The sequence below is a fragment of the Aristolochia californica genome, unplaced genomic scaffold, assembly GCF_029961685.1.
Source record: "Aristolochia californica isolate CCGP_79_NKW_82.1479 unplaced genomic scaffold, dmAriCali1.0.hap1 SCAF_15, whole genome shotgun sequence".
Classification (NCBI taxonomy): domain Eukaryota; kingdom Viridiplantae; phylum Streptophyta; class Magnoliopsida; order Piperales; family Aristolochiaceae; genus Aristolochia; species Aristolochia californica.
The window spans coordinates 24,573,909-24,594,549 of record NW_027181826.1 but is presented as its reverse complement, the minus strand read 5'-3'; the positions used below and the strand labels follow the sequence as shown (position 1 = coordinate 24,594,549).

General features: G+C 37.1%; 3 protein-coding genes across 3 annotated transcripts; 2 read left to right on the top strand and 1 right to left on the bottom strand.

The window, feature by feature from the left end:
• Positions 1-1,758: 1,758 nt before the first annotated feature.
• On the bottom strand, positions 1,759-6,671 carry LOC137952201 (urease accessory protein D). The gene is made up of 8 exons (XM_068799276.1): positions 6,526-6,671; positions 6,255-6,320; positions 6,064-6,138; positions 4,060-4,104; positions 3,328-3,561; positions 2,969-3,051; positions 2,693-2,864; positions 1,759-2,154 (listed from the first exon to the last, which is right to left on the bottom strand). The coding sequence occupies exons 1-8, from the start codon at positions 6,631-6,633 to the stop codon at positions 2,038-2,040; spliced, it is 900 nt and encodes a 299-aa protein (XP_068655377.1). The 5' UTR covers positions 6,634-6,671; the 3' UTR covers positions 1,759-2,037.
• Positions 6,672-9,335: 2,664 nt separating this feature from the next.
• On the top strand, positions 9,336-13,491 carry LOC137952227 (uncharacterized protein At4g19900-like). Its single transcript, XM_068799317.1, has 6 exons — positions 9,336-9,372; positions 9,469-10,968; positions 11,124-11,273; positions 11,484-11,621; positions 11,840-12,031; positions 12,788-13,491. Exons 2-6 carry the CDS (start codon positions 9,743-9,745, stop codon positions 12,972-12,974), a joined length of 1,893 nt encoding a protein of 630 aa, XP_068655418.1. The 5' UTR covers positions 9,336-9,372; positions 9,469-9,742; the 3' UTR covers positions 12,975-13,491.
• Positions 13,492-16,725: 3,234 nt separating this feature from the next.
• LOC137951463 (phosphoglycerate kinase, cytosolic-like) lies at positions 16,726-20,623 on the top strand. The gene is made up of 8 exons (XM_068798128.1): positions 16,726-16,794; positions 17,341-17,722; positions 18,219-18,296; positions 18,375-18,635; positions 19,080-19,397; positions 19,583-19,741; positions 19,822-20,469; positions 20,556-20,623. Exons 2-7 carry the CDS (start codon positions 17,531-17,533, stop codon positions 20,020-20,022), a joined length of 1,209 nt encoding a protein of 402 aa, XP_068654229.1. The 5' UTR covers positions 16,726-16,794; positions 17,341-17,530; the 3' UTR covers positions 20,023-20,469; positions 20,556-20,623.
• Positions 20,624-20,641: the final 18 nt, after the last annotated feature.

The following is a 20,641-nucleotide window of genomic DNA, read 5'->3' as shown; positions in this document are numbered from 1 at the left end:
TAGAGGGAGGGGACTCTAAACCCTAACGAACCTCCGGTATTTATAGCCGAAGAACTGTAAAAAATTTAATTATATGAGGAGAAAATTAATCGAAATTCGGGATTTTATTTTTTCTGTCTTTCCGAGTTCTGAGTGGTTTGGGTGCGGTGGGTTATGGCGGGGAAGGCAGCCACCACCCTGAACCTTTTTTTCTTCAGAAAAATAAATAATAAAAAAGTCGATGTTTTAGGTTTTTATTTTAGCGTCGAACAATAAGGGGCAGGAAGCTTTATTAATTTACGGTTTTGGGATTCAGGTGGTGTTTCACGGCCGTGCATTATTACGAAAATGACCTCATTAGAGTGAGTTTACGGACAAAAAACATGGGGCTTCTACTCAAATCCTCTAGCACAAGATACTGCAAGGCAGCAGAGTATTTGGCAGTTTTCCTGGAAGCAGCACCTTTAATGGCTTCTGGGAATCTCCCCATGGTTTGTATCAGAGAGCAGGACCGTTAACGGCCGATGAGTAGGAAATTTACAGAGAGAGCCTCAGGGACGACGGAGCACAAAAAATCTAATAAAACTGTCAAGGGTGTAGAAGGTTACCTGGCATGGTTAATGGGATCCTGACACTGCCAAAAGTCTAACCATGGCCTATGTCTTTGCCTCTTGCATTTCCAAACTTCTATTGACAATTCCTGCAGGAAGAAAGATGGCACTGGAAATCGCTTTCCTTTTAATTGATGGAAGCACTAGTTAGACTTCTTCCTTGTGTTTGGACATCAGAAACTCTTTAACCAGTCCAAAACTCTACTTCGTTTCATAGCAGACAGGAATCATGAAATGGCAAGTTTTAACATCATTTCAGGCTTCAGAAATTATAAGCGTTTTTTGCTACTGTGAGTGAATGTTCTCATAATATAAGGTAGAATTATCTACCATTAGTAAGGAAAATCCGAGCTGGTGCATTACTTTTCCTGAAAAAAAATCACCAAAATCATCAATCGTGAACGCCAAAGGAAATGCGTCATGCAAATGAAACGCTGCACAGTACTTCTTAATCCCTTCATCATCTTCTGTTGCACAACCCTGTTATTAGTGAACAAAAAAACAGAAGAAGAGAGAGAAGCTTGCCTGACATAGACAAAGGGGATTGGAATCCAATCTCCTGTTGCAGATAAAGACAGATCACCGGTTTCACATTCCTGAACAGAATTAATAGCAAACTGGAAAAGAAGCGAGCACCCCGATTAAATACATAAACCTCCGGAAGGACGGATGAACTTTTCCTTTTTGACGTCCCGCGGATGTTTCTGCATCGTAGAGAAAAACCTTTCCACCATTTTTCCAGGTGGATACAAGCTAACACACCTGCTCGACGAAATGCCTCAGAGACTACTGAAACTGGCTCCTTCTGTATACTGGAGCGTTATTTGTAACGACGACCCACTACTAAGAATGACACTGGCTCAAACCAGACAACAGTGTGTAAAGAAACCAGGGTTTTGTTCACATAATAAACCGGATCAATTATTAATAATGGGCTGAAATAATCGCATATTTTACACCAAATGATTTTTCGTAAAACTAATTATTATTTTAAAATTATTTAATAGAGCAAAAAAAAATAGGTAAATAAAATTGCTAAAAGTATAATATTTTGGTTATAATAACATTAAAAACCTATAAAATGACATCAAATTAACCAATTATATAATTTATTATCTTTAATTATGTATTTTAAAATGAAGTCATTGTCAATAAAAATAAATACTAATTTAAACAAACATAACAGGAAGGGTGGGGTGCCCTCCCTCAACTAATAACATAGGAAAAAAGCCTAGCCCTTATTTGTCTCCAACCGCCCATTACTAAGCTTGCAGAAGATTTGTTGGAGACCTCTTTCAAAGCATTTCTGCAACACAATTTGCCTTCCTTTATGGTTTTGTAGTCACAATCCTCCAAGAGGCCAACATAATGATACAAGAACAAAATAATGTTCTTTTTTCTATCTGAAAAACTTAAGACACAATGCCATCCCAAATCATCTTGGCTACTAAGAACAATACGGTGCCACCCCAAGAAGCGGCTCCAAGATGCCCAAAGAATCCCTCAAAAACTGGTACACTGCTTCCGTTGTCTCTGCTGCAATTCGAACAACCATGCCTATACCCTGGAACCAAAATAAGGTCTAATGACATGACAAATCAAATAACCAGAGTTTATCATGGGATTCATGTACCCTTTATGGAGTCAAGCTTGAAAATCTAGATGCAATTTCACAAACACAATTAGACAAGGGGCGGGTCAAGTCAGGGGATCAGACTTGCTGTTTGTGTTCAACTCCCAAGTCCAGCTTCTGAGCTCAGAAAAACCAAACCAACATGGGCAACAACCACGATTTTGCTGGAGCAAAGTTGGGTTCTGAGTCCCTACTCATGCATTTATGGATTAACTACTCAGCCTCAGGTCTTTAACTAATGTTTCCTACTCCATCTTAAGATTTGCTGCTCAAAGACCCCTGTGCAGAAGGCGCCGAATGGGGATACCAACCAAACAGAAGTATGAACCAGGAGCCCATCCATGGTGTAAGCTCCAACCTAAAGTTGGTTTCAACAGTAGTGTCTAGATGACTGTAACTAAACAAAAATCTATATGCAATTACATCATTCAAGCAATCTCTTTGAATATCAGATGAGATGGTAAGGTACCTTAGGACCAAAGGAACTGCAAGAGGCAATTAGAGCAGGTCTTGGTGGGCTATGCATAAACTTTATTTTCTTATGAGGACCTGATATGACAGATTTTGGCGCATATAATTGCTCTGACATCATCTCCTTCACAAGTTCTTGCACTAGATCTTTAACATGATTCAACTTTTTCCTGCATCCAAATAGAGTGAGGTCGAACAAATAGAAAAGACTTCAACTGGCCAAAGCACCATGAAGATTCGAGCAAGTTCATCAAAAAGGTAAATAAGAACTCACCCCACGAGTACAACCATTGCAATCACATGGTAATCCTGCATACGTTCAGCAATGCTGGTGATTGGCCCTTGTTCTAGCAAGGTCTGTTTGAGCAAACAAAACCACAACAAGGCTTTCTTTCTTATTAGTTGAAAAAAAAGAAAGAAAAAAAACCCACCAAGGCTTGAAGGGAGGAAGCAGAACTAAACTAAACCCAGCTCATATAACACTATTCAGATTTGGAAAAATTTACACAAACAGAGTTTCAAGTTTAGTTTGTCCAAAACAGATAAACGACCATTCAGATGGATAAAAGTTCATGAGTTTTGCAAGATTGCAAGTATTCTGTATAGATGAACAAATGAAGATACAGAAATTACTGAATCTAGGAAGATAGGCTGATCTCCATCGAGAAAAATGTGGTTGGTGCTTCTGTAGAAATCAAACTCCCATTTCTCCCCATTCTCATATCTTCCACTGGTAAGCCAATCTACAAGAACCAAATTGGAGTCTGGAAAGGATCTGAAGACTTGCTTCTGGCAGTATCTTGCAGTTGAAAAACATGTAACAGGGTCTGGAATAACAACCAACAGTGCGTTCTTCCCAATTCTTGCCTACTGCATCATGAAATTTGAAATTGTTACTAGTAATGAAATCAAGCAAACAAACATGCAAACAGCCAATTATGATGTCACAGTTAAGTCCATAACCCTGACAGGTGTGTACTTTTTTTTTTTTTTTTTTACGACCATACTGAATTTCTTGACAAGGAAAAGGGGATGCATAACAATAAAGAAAATTGATTTTTTTCCTTGGATGTTGAATACATATCAACATAAATTTCAAATACACACACACACACACACACACACCAGTATACGGAAAACAGATTAAATCTTGAAAGTTTTGACATTACACAAGCTGAAACATCCAACAATGACCAAATGATTAAATGGTAATATACACAAGCTCTTTCATACACCTCTGATGGCTACCAAGCAGCCAATAGAATTCAACAATTAAGGGTCGATTAAAGAGTTTTCAAGGTTGAATACAGAAAGGAAACTAGTCAGTATCTGTGAGCTATTAATTGGTTTCAGGAAAAATAGTACCTCCACATACTGTTCAGAGCATTTTGACCCCACAGATTTGTATACCTGCATTACAGTGAAGTCATCATTTATAACAAGCTTTTTAGGGTATTCTTAGAAACACCAACATTTTGCTTGCTTAATTATCTTTTATCTGAACAAAGAAAATATTCCATAGCATGTAGAAAAAATTAGGGTTAGGCTTACTAGTACCCAAGCCTGAAAATCCACCAAAAAGGTAAACAGAAATTAAGTGAAATGAGCAGCCACCAAAAGCCTTGTAGAGTTGGGTCTTTGTTGATAAAAGGTTCAGGTTCAAGACAAATAATTGTGACAAAAATGTGAAAAAAGAGCCAGTATCACATGAATATTTTCATGATTTTGTCATTCCATGCCTGCTTTTAATTTCTTATGTATACACAGTTTCTTCCAATGTACTATTTCTTTATAACAATAAAAAAAGAGGATTAACTAGAAACAAGGCTCCCGAGGGAGAAGAATACAAATATGTGAGCACAACATAGAATGATAAGAAAGCTATAAAAACAAAAAGAAATCAAATGTCAAAGGGGAAGATTGGTGCCAACAGTGAGATGCTGCCATGCAAACCCTCTCTAAGCTTTAGCTAAGCAATTAACGCTCCTAGGTGTATGCACACATGAAATATTGAGGCTTTAACATATATCTTCAAGGTTATCAAAATACATCAATAAGTAACTTGGTGGCCCTTGCCTCCAACTAATAGTGACAACTGCCTAGTCACCCTCTAGAGCAAGAGGAGATGAGAATCTGCTTGTGAAGAGTCGAATAACCTAGTGAAGGGCTGTCAACTCCGTCACCGGTTCATCGCACAGACAAAAAGGAATAGAGAAGACAAAAAGAATATTACCAAGAACAACAACCAACCCACCCACCCACCCATGTCTCTCTCTCTCTCTCTCTCTCTCTCCGGGTAGACCCGGATTTTCCCAAGCTACAAGTTGCCATTTGCACGTTAACTATGACTCCTTGAAAAGTTCACTCTCACATTAGGCAATGACATAACTAGCATTTGGAGAATCGGCTTAAACCAAACCCTCACTGCTATCTTTACCTAGGGTTTCTTCAGGTCTTATATAACTTTATGTATATAAGGAATATAATTGTCAAAAATTTGTACCTTAAAATTTTTCCTTTAAGAATTTACTTAACAGTAAGTATAGAATGAGATTTTAAAAACGCTAGAACAAAAGAGAACCATCCTCCCTTGTCTCCAGCCCTCACAAATAGTTTCAAAGACAATAATGTGAAAAAGTTATAAAAACTTATGAGACAGAAAGTAATGAATTTAAGGTACTTCTTTCTCCATTCAATAAGCTGGATATACAGATATCTACAGAAAAATGGTTGATCAGAAGAACCAAATTTTGACATTGTAGATGGTATATCTTCTTTTCAAGTTATAGTTTATATCACACATTTGTCATTTTCAACAAGGTATAGCAGTCAATTTATCACTCATCCAATGATCCATGAACACAAATTGAAGCTCGTCAAGCTGCTACCATGTATAGTTCGTCCATAAGAACACCTGTCACTTGAGAGGAAAACTGAATTCCAATAGGCCAAAAAGATTCATGTTTGAGAAAGCAGGAAACTTTTCAAAATAGGCATAAGTTTGGCTTTGTTTTTCTTATTCTTTGTTTCTTCTCAAATGTCTTCCAGTTGTTGAGAAGATTTAAGTAATCCAACACAATACTTTGAGATAGCAACTTCCCCAATTGAACCAAAGATCATGGAGTGCAAGGTACGTTCCAAAGTTAGATAGCTAACTTTTATTCAATGACAGAAGTAGCAGGATGTCTCATCAAGGTAGAGGTAGCACCTAGGATCCAAATATCCTTCGACTTTTAGTGACAAATATCGTGAAATGTGAGATTCCCCATGTTAGACAAGATTTAATTGCTATCTAAAACTCCTGCTTGGTGCCAAAAAGAAAACCTCAACTAAACAAATAAAATGTCAAGAATAAATTAAAGATCGTACCTTAGTCGAAGCTTGAGTGGTCAAGACCACTGTACAACCTTCTCCTACACTGATACCACATGAAATGCAATCTCCCTATATAAAATTAATGGAACATAATAATGAAGGACAAGATAAAAAATAAAGTAGAAAAAATTTGCACAGATGGCATAGGAGACTAGAAGAAGATGAAGACATGTCACATGTTATACCGAAACTATGCCCCCGCCATAAGAAATACTGTAAATCCATACAGCATCTGTGCTGGACGGACCCACCTGAAGCCAAAAAAAAAAAACGGAACATGAGGCAGTCTCAATAACCTACAAATATTAGACATGAAAAGCCGAACTTTGATGATTACAGAAATGGAACAAGAGGATGAAGGACCTGAGAAGAATCATACAAGAGAGCTATTTCTAGAAGACAGATCATACAAAACGAAATTGCTTTGCTTTCTACAGGAGTTATGCAACGACGAACCTTCGTGGGTACTATGAATTTGAGAGGGTACTTGGAAAAGCAGCGAGTGACAGTCGACTTCCCCCTTATTCTCTCTACCTCCACAAACCCCGTATCTTGGTTCTCCATCTCAGGTCGTCCGTTTCCCCGGTTGCCAACCTCTCCAACCATCAAATGTTAAGTGAGAGAAAAGAAAAAATGTTTCAACTGTGAAGACAAGTAGCATCACCTGAGTTGAGCCAGATTAAGTCTAGAATTTGATTCGTGGTAAGTCCCAAAATACAAAAGATGAGTTTAACCATCTAAAAAGTTTTGACCCACCCAATTTGCCCCCCTTGAAAAATAATATTAATCCGACTAAGTCATTAGGTTAGTTCACTAGGTCAAAAAACCACATTTGGAACTTTGGAATGGATGCACATAGAAAAATAAATAAATAAAGAGATATGTCTAATATTTAAAAAATAAAATATAAATTTATGTGCCCTTTTATGATAAAACTCAATTTATTATTCTACTCACTATTTTAATAAGACTTGAGATATAATAAAAACGATAATAAGTGAGGGGAATGAGGCCGACAATTTTCCTACCAACCAGGAATGGTACAATCACGTTGATCTCCATTATTTTGATGATAACAAAATGGGTAACTTGAAAATATGTTACTAACGACATTATCAGTATATTTTAGACTAAGCCTTCCAACACAACTATAATGAAGTCTATGACAAAAGTTTAAGATTAAAGAATTATCAATCAAGGTGCGGAAGTCAAGACCCAAAGCAAAAACTCATTGAAGATTGTAGTTGTGAAGCATAACTTATACAAAGAAGAAATTTGAAGACTTGAAGACTAAAGTCGAAGTCAAATATAAAATCTCAAGAACCCTAGCTATGTAAATAGATAACTAACCAAACTTCAATTCGTAAGCCCATTTATATCATGGAGCTTCAAGGTATGAAATATTTCAAAACCATGTTTTTAGTCGAATGCATATGAATGTTTTACAATTGGTAAATCTCTTAGATTAACCTACTTCATGTTTAAATGTTAAAATAGTACACTATCATGTGGCATGATTAGTTAACCTACATGGGTTTGATCGGATCAACCTACATGGACTTAATCAATCATCCAAAATACATTCTAGCATAACTTATAAAAACATGGTCAATCATTGGCTCAAGTATGACCAATCATATAGAATGCTACCAGGAAAATGCTATGAAGCATGATCATCATACAAAACTCTGCTTAGCTAGTACTATTAAACATGATCGATCGATTGAATTGGTTTGATCGATCAATAGGTTTTCTAGAAAGTCAAAAACTCGTTGATTGATGCCCTGATTGATCAATAGGTTTAGGGAACACAAAAAATAAAGTCTTTTATACATGTTTGTTGACTGATAAACTTTTTTTGTTGTTTTTTGTTAACAGGCAAAAACGACTAGTTTGGTTGAAAAACTTATAAATCGGCCCTCGAATTGATGGGGGACTAAGAGTTGAGTCTATGTTGGCACACCAAACCTTTGGAAAAAATCTTTTGAGCTTAAAATTTGTGATTTTACCCTGTATAGAAGAGAAAAAAACTCTAAACTTCCCCGCATCCTCTAATCTCTCTTCCCTATACATTTCACTTCTCGTGCTAAAGATTTAGAGGTTTAGATCTCACCTGAAGAAGGGTTATCTCTTTAAAAAGAAAATTATAAATTTGTTTTTATTCCTTTCTATTTTACATTTTCTTTATAGAGGTTATCTAATACCTTAAAACTAGGAAAAATGACATTATAGAGCTTGGAATGTAGAAATGAAGTGTCCACTAGAGTTGCAATCTAGTTTGTATTGAATCTTTTGGAGATATATCAATTAGCGTAATTAGGGATTACACGATAATTTTTGGGCGATGACTACAACCAGGAGAACATCGAGAGTAAAAAATCATTCTCTTTATGGTATGTGCTTGTTTATTATGTGTCATACTTTATTTTTGCATTCAATGTACTTAAATTTTATAATTTAGAATCTCAATTCACCCCTATCTTCAAAAGCCACCTAGGTCGAATAATTTCTACCACAGCAGGTCAAACTTAGAAATCAACACCATCATTTGAGACATCTAAACCTGAGAGGAAGCTCTATTCGGTAGTTTCGAGCATGCCAAATTTTGGTCAACTAAGATAAATTTTTCTGGTTTTTATTTTTCAAATATTATTATGTGATTCAAGCAATGCTACTTCTTGTTCAGATATTACAAAATTATGCATGGTAATAGTACCGAAAAGATAGAAGCATACTTGGAAACCTCACATGCATAGACAATGTGAATGGTAATTAAATTATAGGGACATGTCTATGGATTTGAGACCATTGTTCATAAACATTAATTAATGAGTTTGCTCTACTTTCAAATATTAACAACTCTTTGTCTTTCTAGTCCTCCATTCCTGTATAAGCCTCAGCATTTCGCATGTTTCACGTCAAATGATTTTTCGTATTGGATCAACCCTCTCTCTCTCACTTTCCATCTCTTTTTGCGGTCAAAGTGGCCTGAGTGGAGATACCCCATTCATTTTTTTTAGTTTTATTTATTATATAATATTATTATATTTCAAATTATTAAAAGACAATTTATATTTATTCAGATTAAAAGAACTCTGTTAAAAAATACGACTTATACAAGTTTCTTAAAAATATGACGTGGAAAAAGAAAAAAGTATTTAAACTTTTAACCCATTAATATGATAAAGAAAAGTATACGTTTAAAACACTTCAAATGTCTTACTCTCACTAACACCAGAACAATCTCCATCGATAATGGTACTACCTCGAACTGCAACCACATATGGGTGATTTCTCTTAAAGGTAAGCTGCTTCTTCCCTGTGTTGTCGGTGAAGACCCATTTTGCTGCAGTAGAATCTGAAACTTTTTAGCTGTATAAATCAATCATCAACCAACAGAATGGTACCCGTTTAAAGTCGAGTCCCTGCTGGCTGTTCTTCCCTAATGGTAGGTAAAATGCTGGAGAAATCACCAACTTTGCCAGCAAAATTTGCCTCAGAATTGTCAGTTTATCAAATCTTGAAGGCATCTCTATGCAACTGTGACATTGCAGAAAACCTCGGGATATTTTGAAAAATGGAGGACCCAGGGTTGTCCGAGAATAAAGAAGAGTGACGCTTCTTTGATGTTTCCATTGGCTATGTTGTCTGTCAGTTGGGCTCTGCTCCGGCAATGCTGAAAACTCTGCGTGGCGGCGGGCATCGCCGCCGGCCTGGCATTGGTAGTGCCCAGCTTTGTGCGGTGTTGGCCTCTCTGCTGCTGCTTCTCTCGCTTGCGGTTCTCCATAGTCGTCTCGGGTCGTTCAGGTTAGGGATAGGGTTGGGGCTGGTGATGCAGACGCCTCCTTTATCAGAATCTCATCAGCACCGGAAAAATCTGATCTCGCCCGTGGAATCCCGCCGCGATGAAGTTGCCGTCCTCGATCTCCTCGCTGATGAGGAAAACGAAAAAGACGAACCTGCGGTGAGCGACACGGAGGATCTTATTGATGAGTTTGATAACTTGGAGGAGGGTAGGACCGATGAAGAAGCGCGGGACGATGACGAATTCGGGAGAGATGAAAGTGCGGAGGAAGGAGAGGATGCTGGAAAGAAAAATTCTGGGTATTTCTGGGACCATGTCTCGGGAGTTACTCGTCGTGCATTTGATAAGAGAAGTGCAGAGGAAGATCAGTTCGGATTCAGTTCTGATCCCGATTCGGAGGATCGGAGCAGGAGTGGTTTCGCTTCAGATGATCAGTCTCTGGATGAGAAGATCAGGGAGAAACTGAATGAAGTGATGGTGGTAGAAGATGCTTTGTTGTTCAAAACAAGGGGCGGTGCATCTGTTCTGAGGGATGGGTGGGCTCCTTGGTTTGATCAAAAAGGTGCTTTTCTGAGGAAGGAACGGATGTTCAGGTCGAATTTCGAAAGGCTGAATCCTTTGAATAACCCCTTGTTGCAAGATCCTGATATGCCTGGAGTCACTAGCCTAACAAAGGGTGATAGAATCCTGCAGAAAGCAATGTGGAAGGAAATTCGCAAGGTGCCTTTTGGTGGCTCTCCCTTGGAACGAGTGTCATCCAGTAAGCACTCAAGGAGAGAAACGCTGAGGAAGTTGAATTCTAAAGTTTATAGCCATATGGATTCAAAAAACCCGATTCATGCTGATGGCTGGAGATGGGGTTACTACCCTGGATTGGATACTCATTTGTCTTTTTCAGCATTTATGGGTGATTTTTTTAGAGGGAAAAAGTGTTTCATGCGAGTTTTCATGGTATGGAATAGTCCACCATGGATGTTTGGAGTTAGACATCAGAGAGGACTCGAAAGTGTTCTCCACAACCATCCGGATGCTTGTGTTGTGGTGTTTTCTGAAACCATTGAGCTTGATTTTTTTAATGATTTTGTGAAAGACGGGTATGATCTTTAATCAAGACTTCCCTGTCATACTGTAAGAATGTCTAATACATGCTCTTCTAAGATACCTAACCATTTGCAAGCACTTGTTTTAGAAATTTTTATTACTAATTATCGGTTCTTGATCTTGACTTGTTCTCCTTCTGCTTTCCCAGTTTCAAAATTGCTGTTGTGATGCCTAATCTTGATGAGCTGCTGAAGGATACTCCAGTCCATGTATTTGCGTCTGTGTGTCATAAATGGAGAAAGGTACCCTTTTATTCCATCCACTACAGTGAGCTCATACGCCTTGCTGCTCTATACAAGTAAGCCAAATTGTTCCAGTTGAGTGACTTTTTTGTGATTCTAGTTAAGGATTTTTATTTTTCTTTTCCTCTTTCCCCATGAGTGAGTGATAGTTTGTTAGTTTTTTTATTTTATTTTTTATATGTAATAGAATATCATTCTGGTGAATTTGTCTTCTAATATTCTTTAGTTATGTGCACATGCGAGCTCTATGAACATGTTTTTTGCAGGTATGGAGGTGTATATCTTGATTCGGATGTCATAGTACTGAATCCATTAACTTCACTTAAAAACTCAATTGCTGTAGAAGATCAGATGACTAATGGTGCCGCATACAATGGTGCTGTGATGGCATTCAGAAGGCACAGGTAATGAAGTATTCTAGAAGAGATTTCTCTTTTCTTCTTAAAATATTAAGCATTTCGTTAAGAGATTGATTCATGCTTCCCTGTTTCTTAGCAGCCAATGACGCCTTGCCGTTTCTTTCATCATTATATGGTTTATGGTCTTAAGCGTTAAAGACACATTATTGAGTTACTTTCTGGTCTTGTTTATTTTTTTCTAACCTTAAGAATGTGTTCTGCAGTCCTTTCATAATGGAATGCCTGAGGGAATTTTACTCGAGTTACGATGACACCTGTTTACGTTGGAATGGAGCTGATCTATTAACAAGAGTCAGCAACAGGGTCAGGAAGAGTGTCTCTTCCGATGTTCTGCTTGGACTGAAGATAGAGCCTTCTTTTGCATTTTTTCCTATTAGCCCTCATAATATTACGAGGTAGTCTTCTCTCTTCTTTGGTTGCTTGCTTGATTTCCATGATGAGGAAAATTGTTCGTTAAGTACTGAGGCTCCGTCACTTAATTTGTTAACTGAGTTAAAAAATTATTGTTGCTTTTGAGATTTGGGTTCAAGGCATTGTGGGTGAGTCAGATTTTTCTGTCTTGATACATTTCCTCCTCTCTAATTTCTATGTGTGCCCCTTTCCTTTACTCTTCTTCACATTGATCTACCAAGTTTCCTTTGTAATGCCTTTTCCTTTGAAGCTCATTAGAATGCTACAGTCTTGATCTTCCTCAAGCCTAACAGTTGGGGCCTGTCCCATCTCAGTTCTGTTATGTAATTGTTTTCTTCTTTGTTTCTTTACGAACCTCTTCCTTTGTCAGTTGAGATTGCCATTGGTACCCATTAATGCTTTCCGTGAGAATTGTTATTAGCTTTGTGGTGGAAGTGATAAGTGGTTTATTCAATGTCGAACTGATATCTTAGGCAAGCTTAATCTCTCTTTGAGGTTGATTGATGAAAAGGTAATTCATCAATGAATTCTTGTCAACCTGACTGATAAAAACCCATTCATGTTGACATTAAAGTGCCTAGTAATTTTGAATATAAGCTAAACATTACATGTGAGCAGTACCGAGTACTAATCAACACTGTAAGCTTGATTTTTACATGCTATAATCATAATTTTTAGGTTCTTGGATGTGCTCATAGATTCTCTATTTATGCTTTTCTAATTTCAAATTCTTGTTGCAGGTATTTTACTGCCCCAACTAATGAGCCTGACAGAGCACAGCAAGATGCACTGTATAGAAAGATCCTAGATGAATCTTTCACATTTCATTTTTGGAACTCCTTGACATATTCTCTTGTCCCAGAACCCGAGAGCCTCGTCGAAAGACTTCTTAACCATAACTGTCTCCGATGTCTTGATCTGTTATGATTTTAAAATCGAGTTTTCGTTTCTTGAAAGGGTTACTACTCTTTACAGACCTGACTGGAAATGAACCCAAATGGTCACCATGAATGAGGATGGTAGCATCAATGAGATGTAGGGCCTGGAAGTCCTTAGTTATTCTATTTTTTATATTGTTTAAGCTTCGCTTAAGGGGGATACAGGGTTGACCATCTCAAGTGCCCTCCTGTTAGAGCAAAGACTCTGGATAAGTCAGTCGAAGATCAGTTTAAATATTTTGTAGGAGATGCCAAAGAAATGGAGAAGATGATCAAGGCTTTGAAACCAGAGATCTATCTTAAGCTTTTTCCTTGTATATTAAGGTCTGTGAGCTGCTGCACCCAAATGTACAAATAGGTAGCCCCAGAGTTTCTTTCCAACTAGTGCAGTTTTTCTCTTGCTCTGTTTTGCTCAAAATAAATATTCTCAGTGACTTTCTGTTTCTTTGTCAGAATTACAGAATGTGTCAATGGAAAATATCCCTGGAATAGTGCAGTTTTTCTTTTACTTGTTTTTGGTAAAAAAAAACATCTCAGTGGCTGTCTGTTTCTTTACCAGAAATTCAAAATGTATCAATGAAATTTCCAGAAACAGAGACTGCATTTAGGCCCTGCTAATGTTTTTTTAAGGAAATATTGGAAAAATATTTTTAGTTACTGGGTATGTTTTCTGGAAACATTTTTTTAATTAGAAATTTTTATCAAGAAAATCTTATAATTTTTCAGTAATACTTTCAATATAAGGTAATTTTTATGGTAATTTTATATTTAATAATTTTTTTTATTGAAAATTTATCGGATAGGTTATTAATTTTTATTACATTTTTATGAAAAAGGTATTAAACAGGTCTATTTAATTTTAATTTTTTAATAAGGTGCTAATAGGATTTTATGATTTTTTGAAAATATATATCCTAGAAAAGACATTAATTTGGACGGACATATTGATATGTTTATTAATTCCAATTTTTTGATCGAATACCCAATTTGATGGGCTTTTCCAGCTCAAGAACAAAGCCACTGAAATGAAAAAGAAAGCCATTTCCACCACTCAGAGGCAGCTGTGGAGCGAGAAAACCCAAGGTCAGTGGAAACATCGACATCTGCTTCATCTCTCAACCTCTCTTCGACGATAAGAAAATCCATCCCCCACCATCCAATCACACTAACTTTCTCTCTCTTCCCACAACACAGAAACCTCTCAAAACCTCACCACCCTCTGTTTTTTTTCTTTTTTTCTCGTGTAAGCTGCCTAACAAGCGGGATTGAAACGGAAACTAAGTTTGCGCCTGTTAGTGCCTACGCTGGGTAAAATGCACTAAAACCCATTGGTGCTTTGGAAAAGTAAATTATAAATGTAATTCACTTTCCCCCGCATAACCCGAGGGAAAGTGAATTTACTCAGGTCGAACTCTGTACTCACTTTCCTTCTGTCAAGTACATCGGGCTATTAGGAGGGCTGTCAAATGAGAGTTTAGAGAAAAAAATTTTTTGGCTCCTCTCTCGCTCATGACCTTTGGCAACTTCAATCGTCCCCTCTACAACCTCTCCCCGGTGTTCGCTGAACCTCTCTTTCTCTCGTTGTCCCCAGCATCGATGACCTTCGACGACTTCTCTCCCCCCCATGTAACCTCTTCGGCTCGATTCGAAAGAAACTAGGGTTTCTTCTTGGAAATCGAAGGTTTGTTCTTTTTGTTGTTTCTGAACCATTCCTCTACTTCTCATTTTAATTTTTGGCTCTATTTTCGGAATTGTTCCTCTACCTCTGCAACCCTTTTTGTTCTATTCAACATAAATTTTGGTAATTTTATAAGTTTTGTAAGTTCAGAATCGTTCCTAACCTATACCTTTGTTTTATGTCACATTGAGTCCAATTTTATAAATTTCATTTTCTGGATCATGAGATGAAGGGATGGATGACATAAGATCCTCAAATTTCAAAGGTAACAATGTATTGGAACTTACAGAACTTACAGAACCTGTATTTGACCACTGTTTCCCATAGTGATGCTGGAGATTATCCAACATCCTTCTTTCTAGTGTGTTTGTGTATCATCTAGTACACATTGGGGTTTTTTGTGATCATCTAGTAGGAAGAAAACTTCCAGAAGCTATGATCACCTAGTTGTGATTATCTAGATTCTCTATACTAATTTGGTGTTTGGTGTTATGATCCAAATTCAACTCAAAGCTTAGGAAACAAACCACCAAAGAAGGAAGAAAATATAAGATGCAAATGTAGTTATTCTAAGGAGGTCCAAATTACATTCCTATAATTTTTTCTAGAGTACGCATCTACATTATTTTTGAACTTATATCCTAGATATGAACTATGAGTCTGGATCTGGACACACTGTACTAAGTAATTCCCAACCACAAGAAAATCATGAACAACACCGATACCCAGCAGCAACAACACTTACATCAAAAACTTCCTTTATCAATAACTATATTGAAACGGGAATCCCTGTGTGAAAACCTTTTATTTCCGACATTGCTAGTCTTAGACTTCTCTTTTCCTATTTCAAAAAGAGATGGAGAAGATTCAACCAAATTTCTTGTGGACTCAGGTTCATCATCAACTTCTGCAATGCTAACAAAGAAATGAGAGTTCCTAAATCGACTCCAAAAGTTAAATGGGGTTATCACTTTGGTATCCAGCTTTGATGTGGAAACACTGGCCAGTATATGAAGTTGTTCACCTACATATTGTTTGTTGTATATTGCATAATTATATACGCATGAAAGATTACATGAATTTATTTAAAGATGAAAAAGATAATTCAAGTGATGATTTTGGTGGAGAACATTGTAAAGATAACAATGCAAATGAAAATGAAGACAATGATAGTATTAATGTTTTGAAGACGATGTGCACACTCAAAGAAGTGCTCAAAGGGAGTCTACAGTGCAATCTGCAAGAGCATCGTATTTTCAAGATATATTAGTAATTCAGATGTGGCAAAATTATTGACTATTATGTTTTAATGCCATTAAATATTTTTTGTGTTGTATTTTGTCCAACTAGTTTTTTTTATATTAAATAGGTGATTGAGTTATATTTATATTATTTTTATTTTTACCATTACGATGTTTGCATAGTACATTGGGTAATGAATTTAAATAAATATAATTGCGTATATACGTTAGTTTAATAGTGAGAATTTAAATACTTTTAATATAATAATTATATTAAGTTTTTGGATATTATAAAAGTAAGTATTTGTGTAAATATTTTATGTTTTATAAATTATGTTAATAAATTAATATTACTTTGATATTATTAATATATATTCAGTTAATAAATATTTTATAATATCCTTTTCATATAATTATTTTATATTTAGATATTACAAAATTAAAATTTAATTACAATTTTAATAGTATAAAAGTAAGTATTTATTTAATCATTATATTTAATATATTTTATTTATTAATTAATATTAATTTAATTTTTTAAAAGTCAGATATATCAAAATATTTTATTTAAGAAATAATATCTCTGTACTTTACACGTAACTTTCCATTGTGCAATTTAGACTGCACTTTCCCGGCAATTGAATAGAAGCAAGCTGAACTCAGTAAAAATGGTGTGACGACAATTATTGGGGGTGGAATTCTGTTGCAGTCGTAGAGAAGGTAGGAGTGGCTGACGTGATGAGCCACAATTTAACGGGTGGTGGGGCTAGCTTGGAGCTTTTGGAAGGTAAGGAGCTTCCAGGACTTCCTGCACTCGATGAAGCCTCTCGAGTTACAGTTTGAGATGATTCTTTTTTTGGTCTAACATATTTTTTGCTTCTGCAAACGAGGTGAGTGTTTCATTTTCTTCATCTGGGATGTTGCACAATGAGAAATAGAAAATTGTAGAAATAAAAAAGAGTAGATGGTGTATGGATATGGGGGCTAATTTTAATACGAGGGTTCTTTTCCTTCAATTTTTATCTTTCTCATTTCTGTCTATCAGTTTCAGTTTGATATGGAGCTTCTTTTATTGTGTTGATGGAAACTGGGTCTTTGATCTGATCATGACCGGGGAAAAAAATACTTCTGAAAGAAGACGATTTCTAAGTACCATTTGTAGTCTTTTTGTTTTTCTGGAAGTTCTCTTGTCTTCCATTCGTCTTTTCTGTAATATTCTCTTCTTCTGTCTCGTATTCTGGGTTATGACAAAAAAAAATATAATATCAACCTGCGAGTGTAAGACCTCTCCTGATCAACGACCCTGAAACGAGAATTTCCTTTGCTCCAAGTGGACGGTTTTGATGAAAAGAACACCGGAAAGCAAATATTCCACATCTCTCGTTCTTCCTGTGTGCTACTCGAATTGTATATTACCTTTTCTCCTCATTTTACAGACTCGATGCTTCCGAAAAGAAAGAGCCAAGTTTTCTCCGGCTGATCGCATTTCTTCCCGGACAAGTAGACCCGTCCTCAAGATCGTTTATTTATTCGTCCCCGGCTTCTTTTCCATTGCTCGCTCATTTGGGTCTGCTTTTGCCTCAGATTTTGTGTTTGTGTGAGCTTTTTCTTTTTTGAGGAGTGATCATGGCGAAGAAGAGCGTTGGTGATCTCAAGGAGGCTGATTTGAGGGGGAAGAAGGTTTTTGTAAGGGTCGATTTGAATGTACCTTTGGATGACAATCTGAACATTACTGATGATACGAGAGTTAGAGCGGCCGTTCCTACTATTAAATATCTGATTGGATATGGCGCTAAAGTTATTCTCTGCAGTCACTTGGTTGGTATTTATTTTCTTTTCCCTTTCCATTTCCGATGGATATACTTGGGTTGCATTTCTGCTTTCTGGGTTTCATGATCTTGTGTGCATTTGCTCTGTTTATGCTTTCACTTATTTTAGCCGTCTGAGCTGTAGTACTTGTTTTCTTATTGACCTGTTAGATTTTTCTTTCCCAAAGTTGGAAGCTTTGTAACTTTTAGCTGGAGTTGTTTTTCATTCTGATTGTCAATCTCGTGGTCGATCGCGGTGACAGTCTCCATTTCGTTTTTATAATTATTGGCATGATAGTCTCCGGCGGACTCTCTGTCATAATTTATTTTGGAGATGAGAGCCGTTATTTTGGTCAATTATTTTGTCTTGTTGATTTGCTTTTCTCTTAGATCAAGAATGGTAGCCAACTTTTTCGTATGGAATGTCAGATCTTTGCTCTTTTTACCTCTAGACAGCTCATAAAACAACATCTGAACTAGTAATTTTCTCTTGTATGGATATGTAGGGGCGTCCGAAGGGTGTTACTCCAAAGTACAGCCTGAAGCCTCTGGTGCCTAGGCTATCTGAACTCCTTGCAATAAAGGTATGTCATTCTCACCATTCAATTTCTCTTATAGCTCGTGTCCTCCAACTTCATCCAGTGTTCTGGTTGATTGAGTAGGTTGAGATGGCTGATGACTGTATTGGTGAGGTAGTTGAGAGATTGGTCACTGCTCTTCCAGATGGTGGTGTCCTGCTTCTTGAAAATGTGAGGTTTTACAAGGAAGAGGAGAAGAACGATTCCGAGTTTGCTAAGAAACTTGCCTCCCTAGCTGACCTTTATGTCAATGATGCTTTTGGAACTGCCCATAGAGCTCATGCCTCAACTGAGGGAGTTACCAAATACTTGAAACCTGCTGTTGCTGGATTCCTTATGCAGAAGGTAATGTGGTTTGTTCATTCTTAGTTTCATTATCCTGTGAATTATGTGTCAAATGCTGACATTGTACTACTCATGTATTATGTTGAAGGAATTCTTGTCCAGCACTCTAATATTCCATTCCAGTTGCTGCTTCCAGTAAGAATCATAAACATCTCATGGAGTAGTTTATTTATTTCTCTTGTTGATTCCTTCAGTAATGTAGTTATAAAACCTAACATTTTGTTGGTGTTTTTGTCATTCTTCTTCTTCTTCTTATACAATTGGTTGTTTCAAATTATTACAATTTCTGGTGTCTTTGTTACTTTCAGTTATATCTGCATATCTGGTAAGTAAGATATTGTTTCCATCCAACTAGAAGCCTTTACTTACGGTTATTAGTAAAAATGATAACTGCTAGAAAGAATCTCTCAGTTCTGCCCACTAACAAATGTTTTCTTGTTTCAGGAGCTTGATTATCTTGTTGGTGCTGTATCAAACCCCAAGAGGCCATTTGCTGCCATAGTAGGAGGTTCAAAGGTGTCATCCAAGATTGGTGTGATTGAATCCCTACTAGAAAAGTGTGACATCCTCCTTTTGGGTGGAGCAATGATCTTCACTTTCTATAAGGCACAGGGTTATTCAGTTGGATCATCTCTTGTAGAGGAAGACAAACTTGATCTTGCTACTTCACTCCTCGAGAAAGCCAAGACCAAAGGAGTATCCCTTTTGTTGCCCACAGATGTTGTCATTGCAAACAAGTTTGCTGCTGATGCAGAGAGCAAGGTATGTTATTCTCAAAACTAAATTATGAACCAAGTCTCCGTGTTGTAGTTCTAAATGGAAGACAAAATCTTCAAGCGCATCCATCTTTGTCCATAGTCATTTAATTGTCCATAATGTAGTTTTTTTAACTCTTAAGGGAATAACATACCCACTGAAGATGCTAATTTTATCTTGGTCTGTTGCAGACTGTTCCAGCTTCTGGTATCCCTGATGGTTGGATGGGGCTCGACATCGGACCGGACTCTATTAAGTCATTCAACGAATCTTTGGACACCACCAAGACTGTCATCTGGAATGGACCCATGGGAGTGTTTGAGTTTGACAAGTTTGCCGCAGGAACGGAGGTAACAAGAACTCAATCGTGTCAAAACTGCTATTTAATCTGTCTAGTAGCTATATTAGTGTTAACATTATCCTATCTCAGGCGATTGCAAAGAAGTTGGCAGACCTCAGCAGAAAGGGTGTGATAACCATCATCGGAGGAGGCGACTCCATTGCTGCAGTGGAGAAAGTGGGACTTGCTGATAAGATGAGCCACATCTCCACAGGTGGTGGTGCTAGTTTGGAGCTGTTGGAAGGCAAGTCCCTCCCTGGAGTACTTGCACTTGATGCTGCTGCTCAGTGAATCAAACTTTGGGTTTCAAGCCGCTTTTAGGAGAGTTATGAACCCGCTACATAATGCTGTTCATCCCTAGATCTTTTTGTTTTTTATTTTTTTTTGTAAGAGGAAAAAATGCAGTACAAGCATGAGGTAGTTTCACTTGTTGAGTTTTGAGGTTGTGTTTAATAAGCTTAGTAGCCCATCTGTTGAGAGCAGCATTGCTTGGTGAAATGAAACGTTTCTTATCAGTGACGAGCCTTGCATTGGTTGTCAAATGTAATATGTTCTATCACATCTATTTCTGCCATGTTGGGATTCCAGTTCTGCTGAAATGCTTCTTAACGGAAGCCTACTAGAATATTCTTAGCTTCTCCTTTTATTTATTTCCAGTCTCACGATCGGAATCATGGCAAAGTTGAGGAAAGCAGGCATTGTTCCTAACTGTCCACCTGTAAATTACAGTTTGAACGAGTAAGATTAAGTCATTGAGTGACTAGTGATTATTTCTTTGTCCACATATTGCACATTGTAACTCACGATAAAATATTTCCTTGCAGGTAGATAAATCTGCACTTCATGCTTTGCATGAGATTGCGGAAGGCTATTTACAAAGCTCGGGATGGGGGTTTATGTCTAGATGGTT

Bases quoted from the DNA above. Each gene is read 5' to 3' on its own strand.
- LOC137951463 (XM_068798128.1), top strand. From the start codon at position 17,531: ATGGCGAAGAAGAGCGTTGGTGATCTCAAGGAGGCTGATTTGAGGGGG. The intron at 18,297-18,374 runs GTATGTCATTCT...TTGATTGAGTAG, and splicing joins CTGAACTCCTTGCAATAAAG to GTTGAGATGGCTGATGACTG. The intron at 18,636-19,079 runs GTAATGTGGTTT...TTCTTGTTTCAG, and splicing joins CTGGATTCCTTATGCAGAAG to GAGCTTGATTATCTTGTTGG.
- LOC137952201 (XM_068799276.1), bottom strand. From the start codon at position 6,633: ATGGAGAACCAAGATACGGGGTTTGTGGAGGTAGAGAGAATAAGGGGG. The intron at 4,105-6,063 runs GTACGATCTTTA...ACTGTAATGCAG, and splicing joins CCACTCAAGCTTCGACTAAG to GTATACAAATCTGTGGGGTC. The intron at 2,865-2,968 runs GTGAGTTCTTAT...ATTTGGATGCAG, and splicing joins GCAATGGTTGTACTCGTGGG to GAAAAAGTTGAATCATGTTA.
- LOC137952227 (XM_068799317.1), top strand. From the start codon at position 9,743: ATGCTGAAAACTCTGCGTGGCGGCGGGCATCGCCGCCGGCCTGGCATT. The intron at 11,274-11,483 runs GTAAGCCAAATT...TGTTTTTTGCAG, and splicing joins CGCCTTGCTGCTCTATACAA to GTATGGAGGTGTATATCTTG. The intron at 12,032-12,787 runs GTAGTCTTCTCT...TTCTTGTTGCAG, and splicing joins AGCCCTCATAATATTACGAG to GTATTTTACTGCCCCAACTA.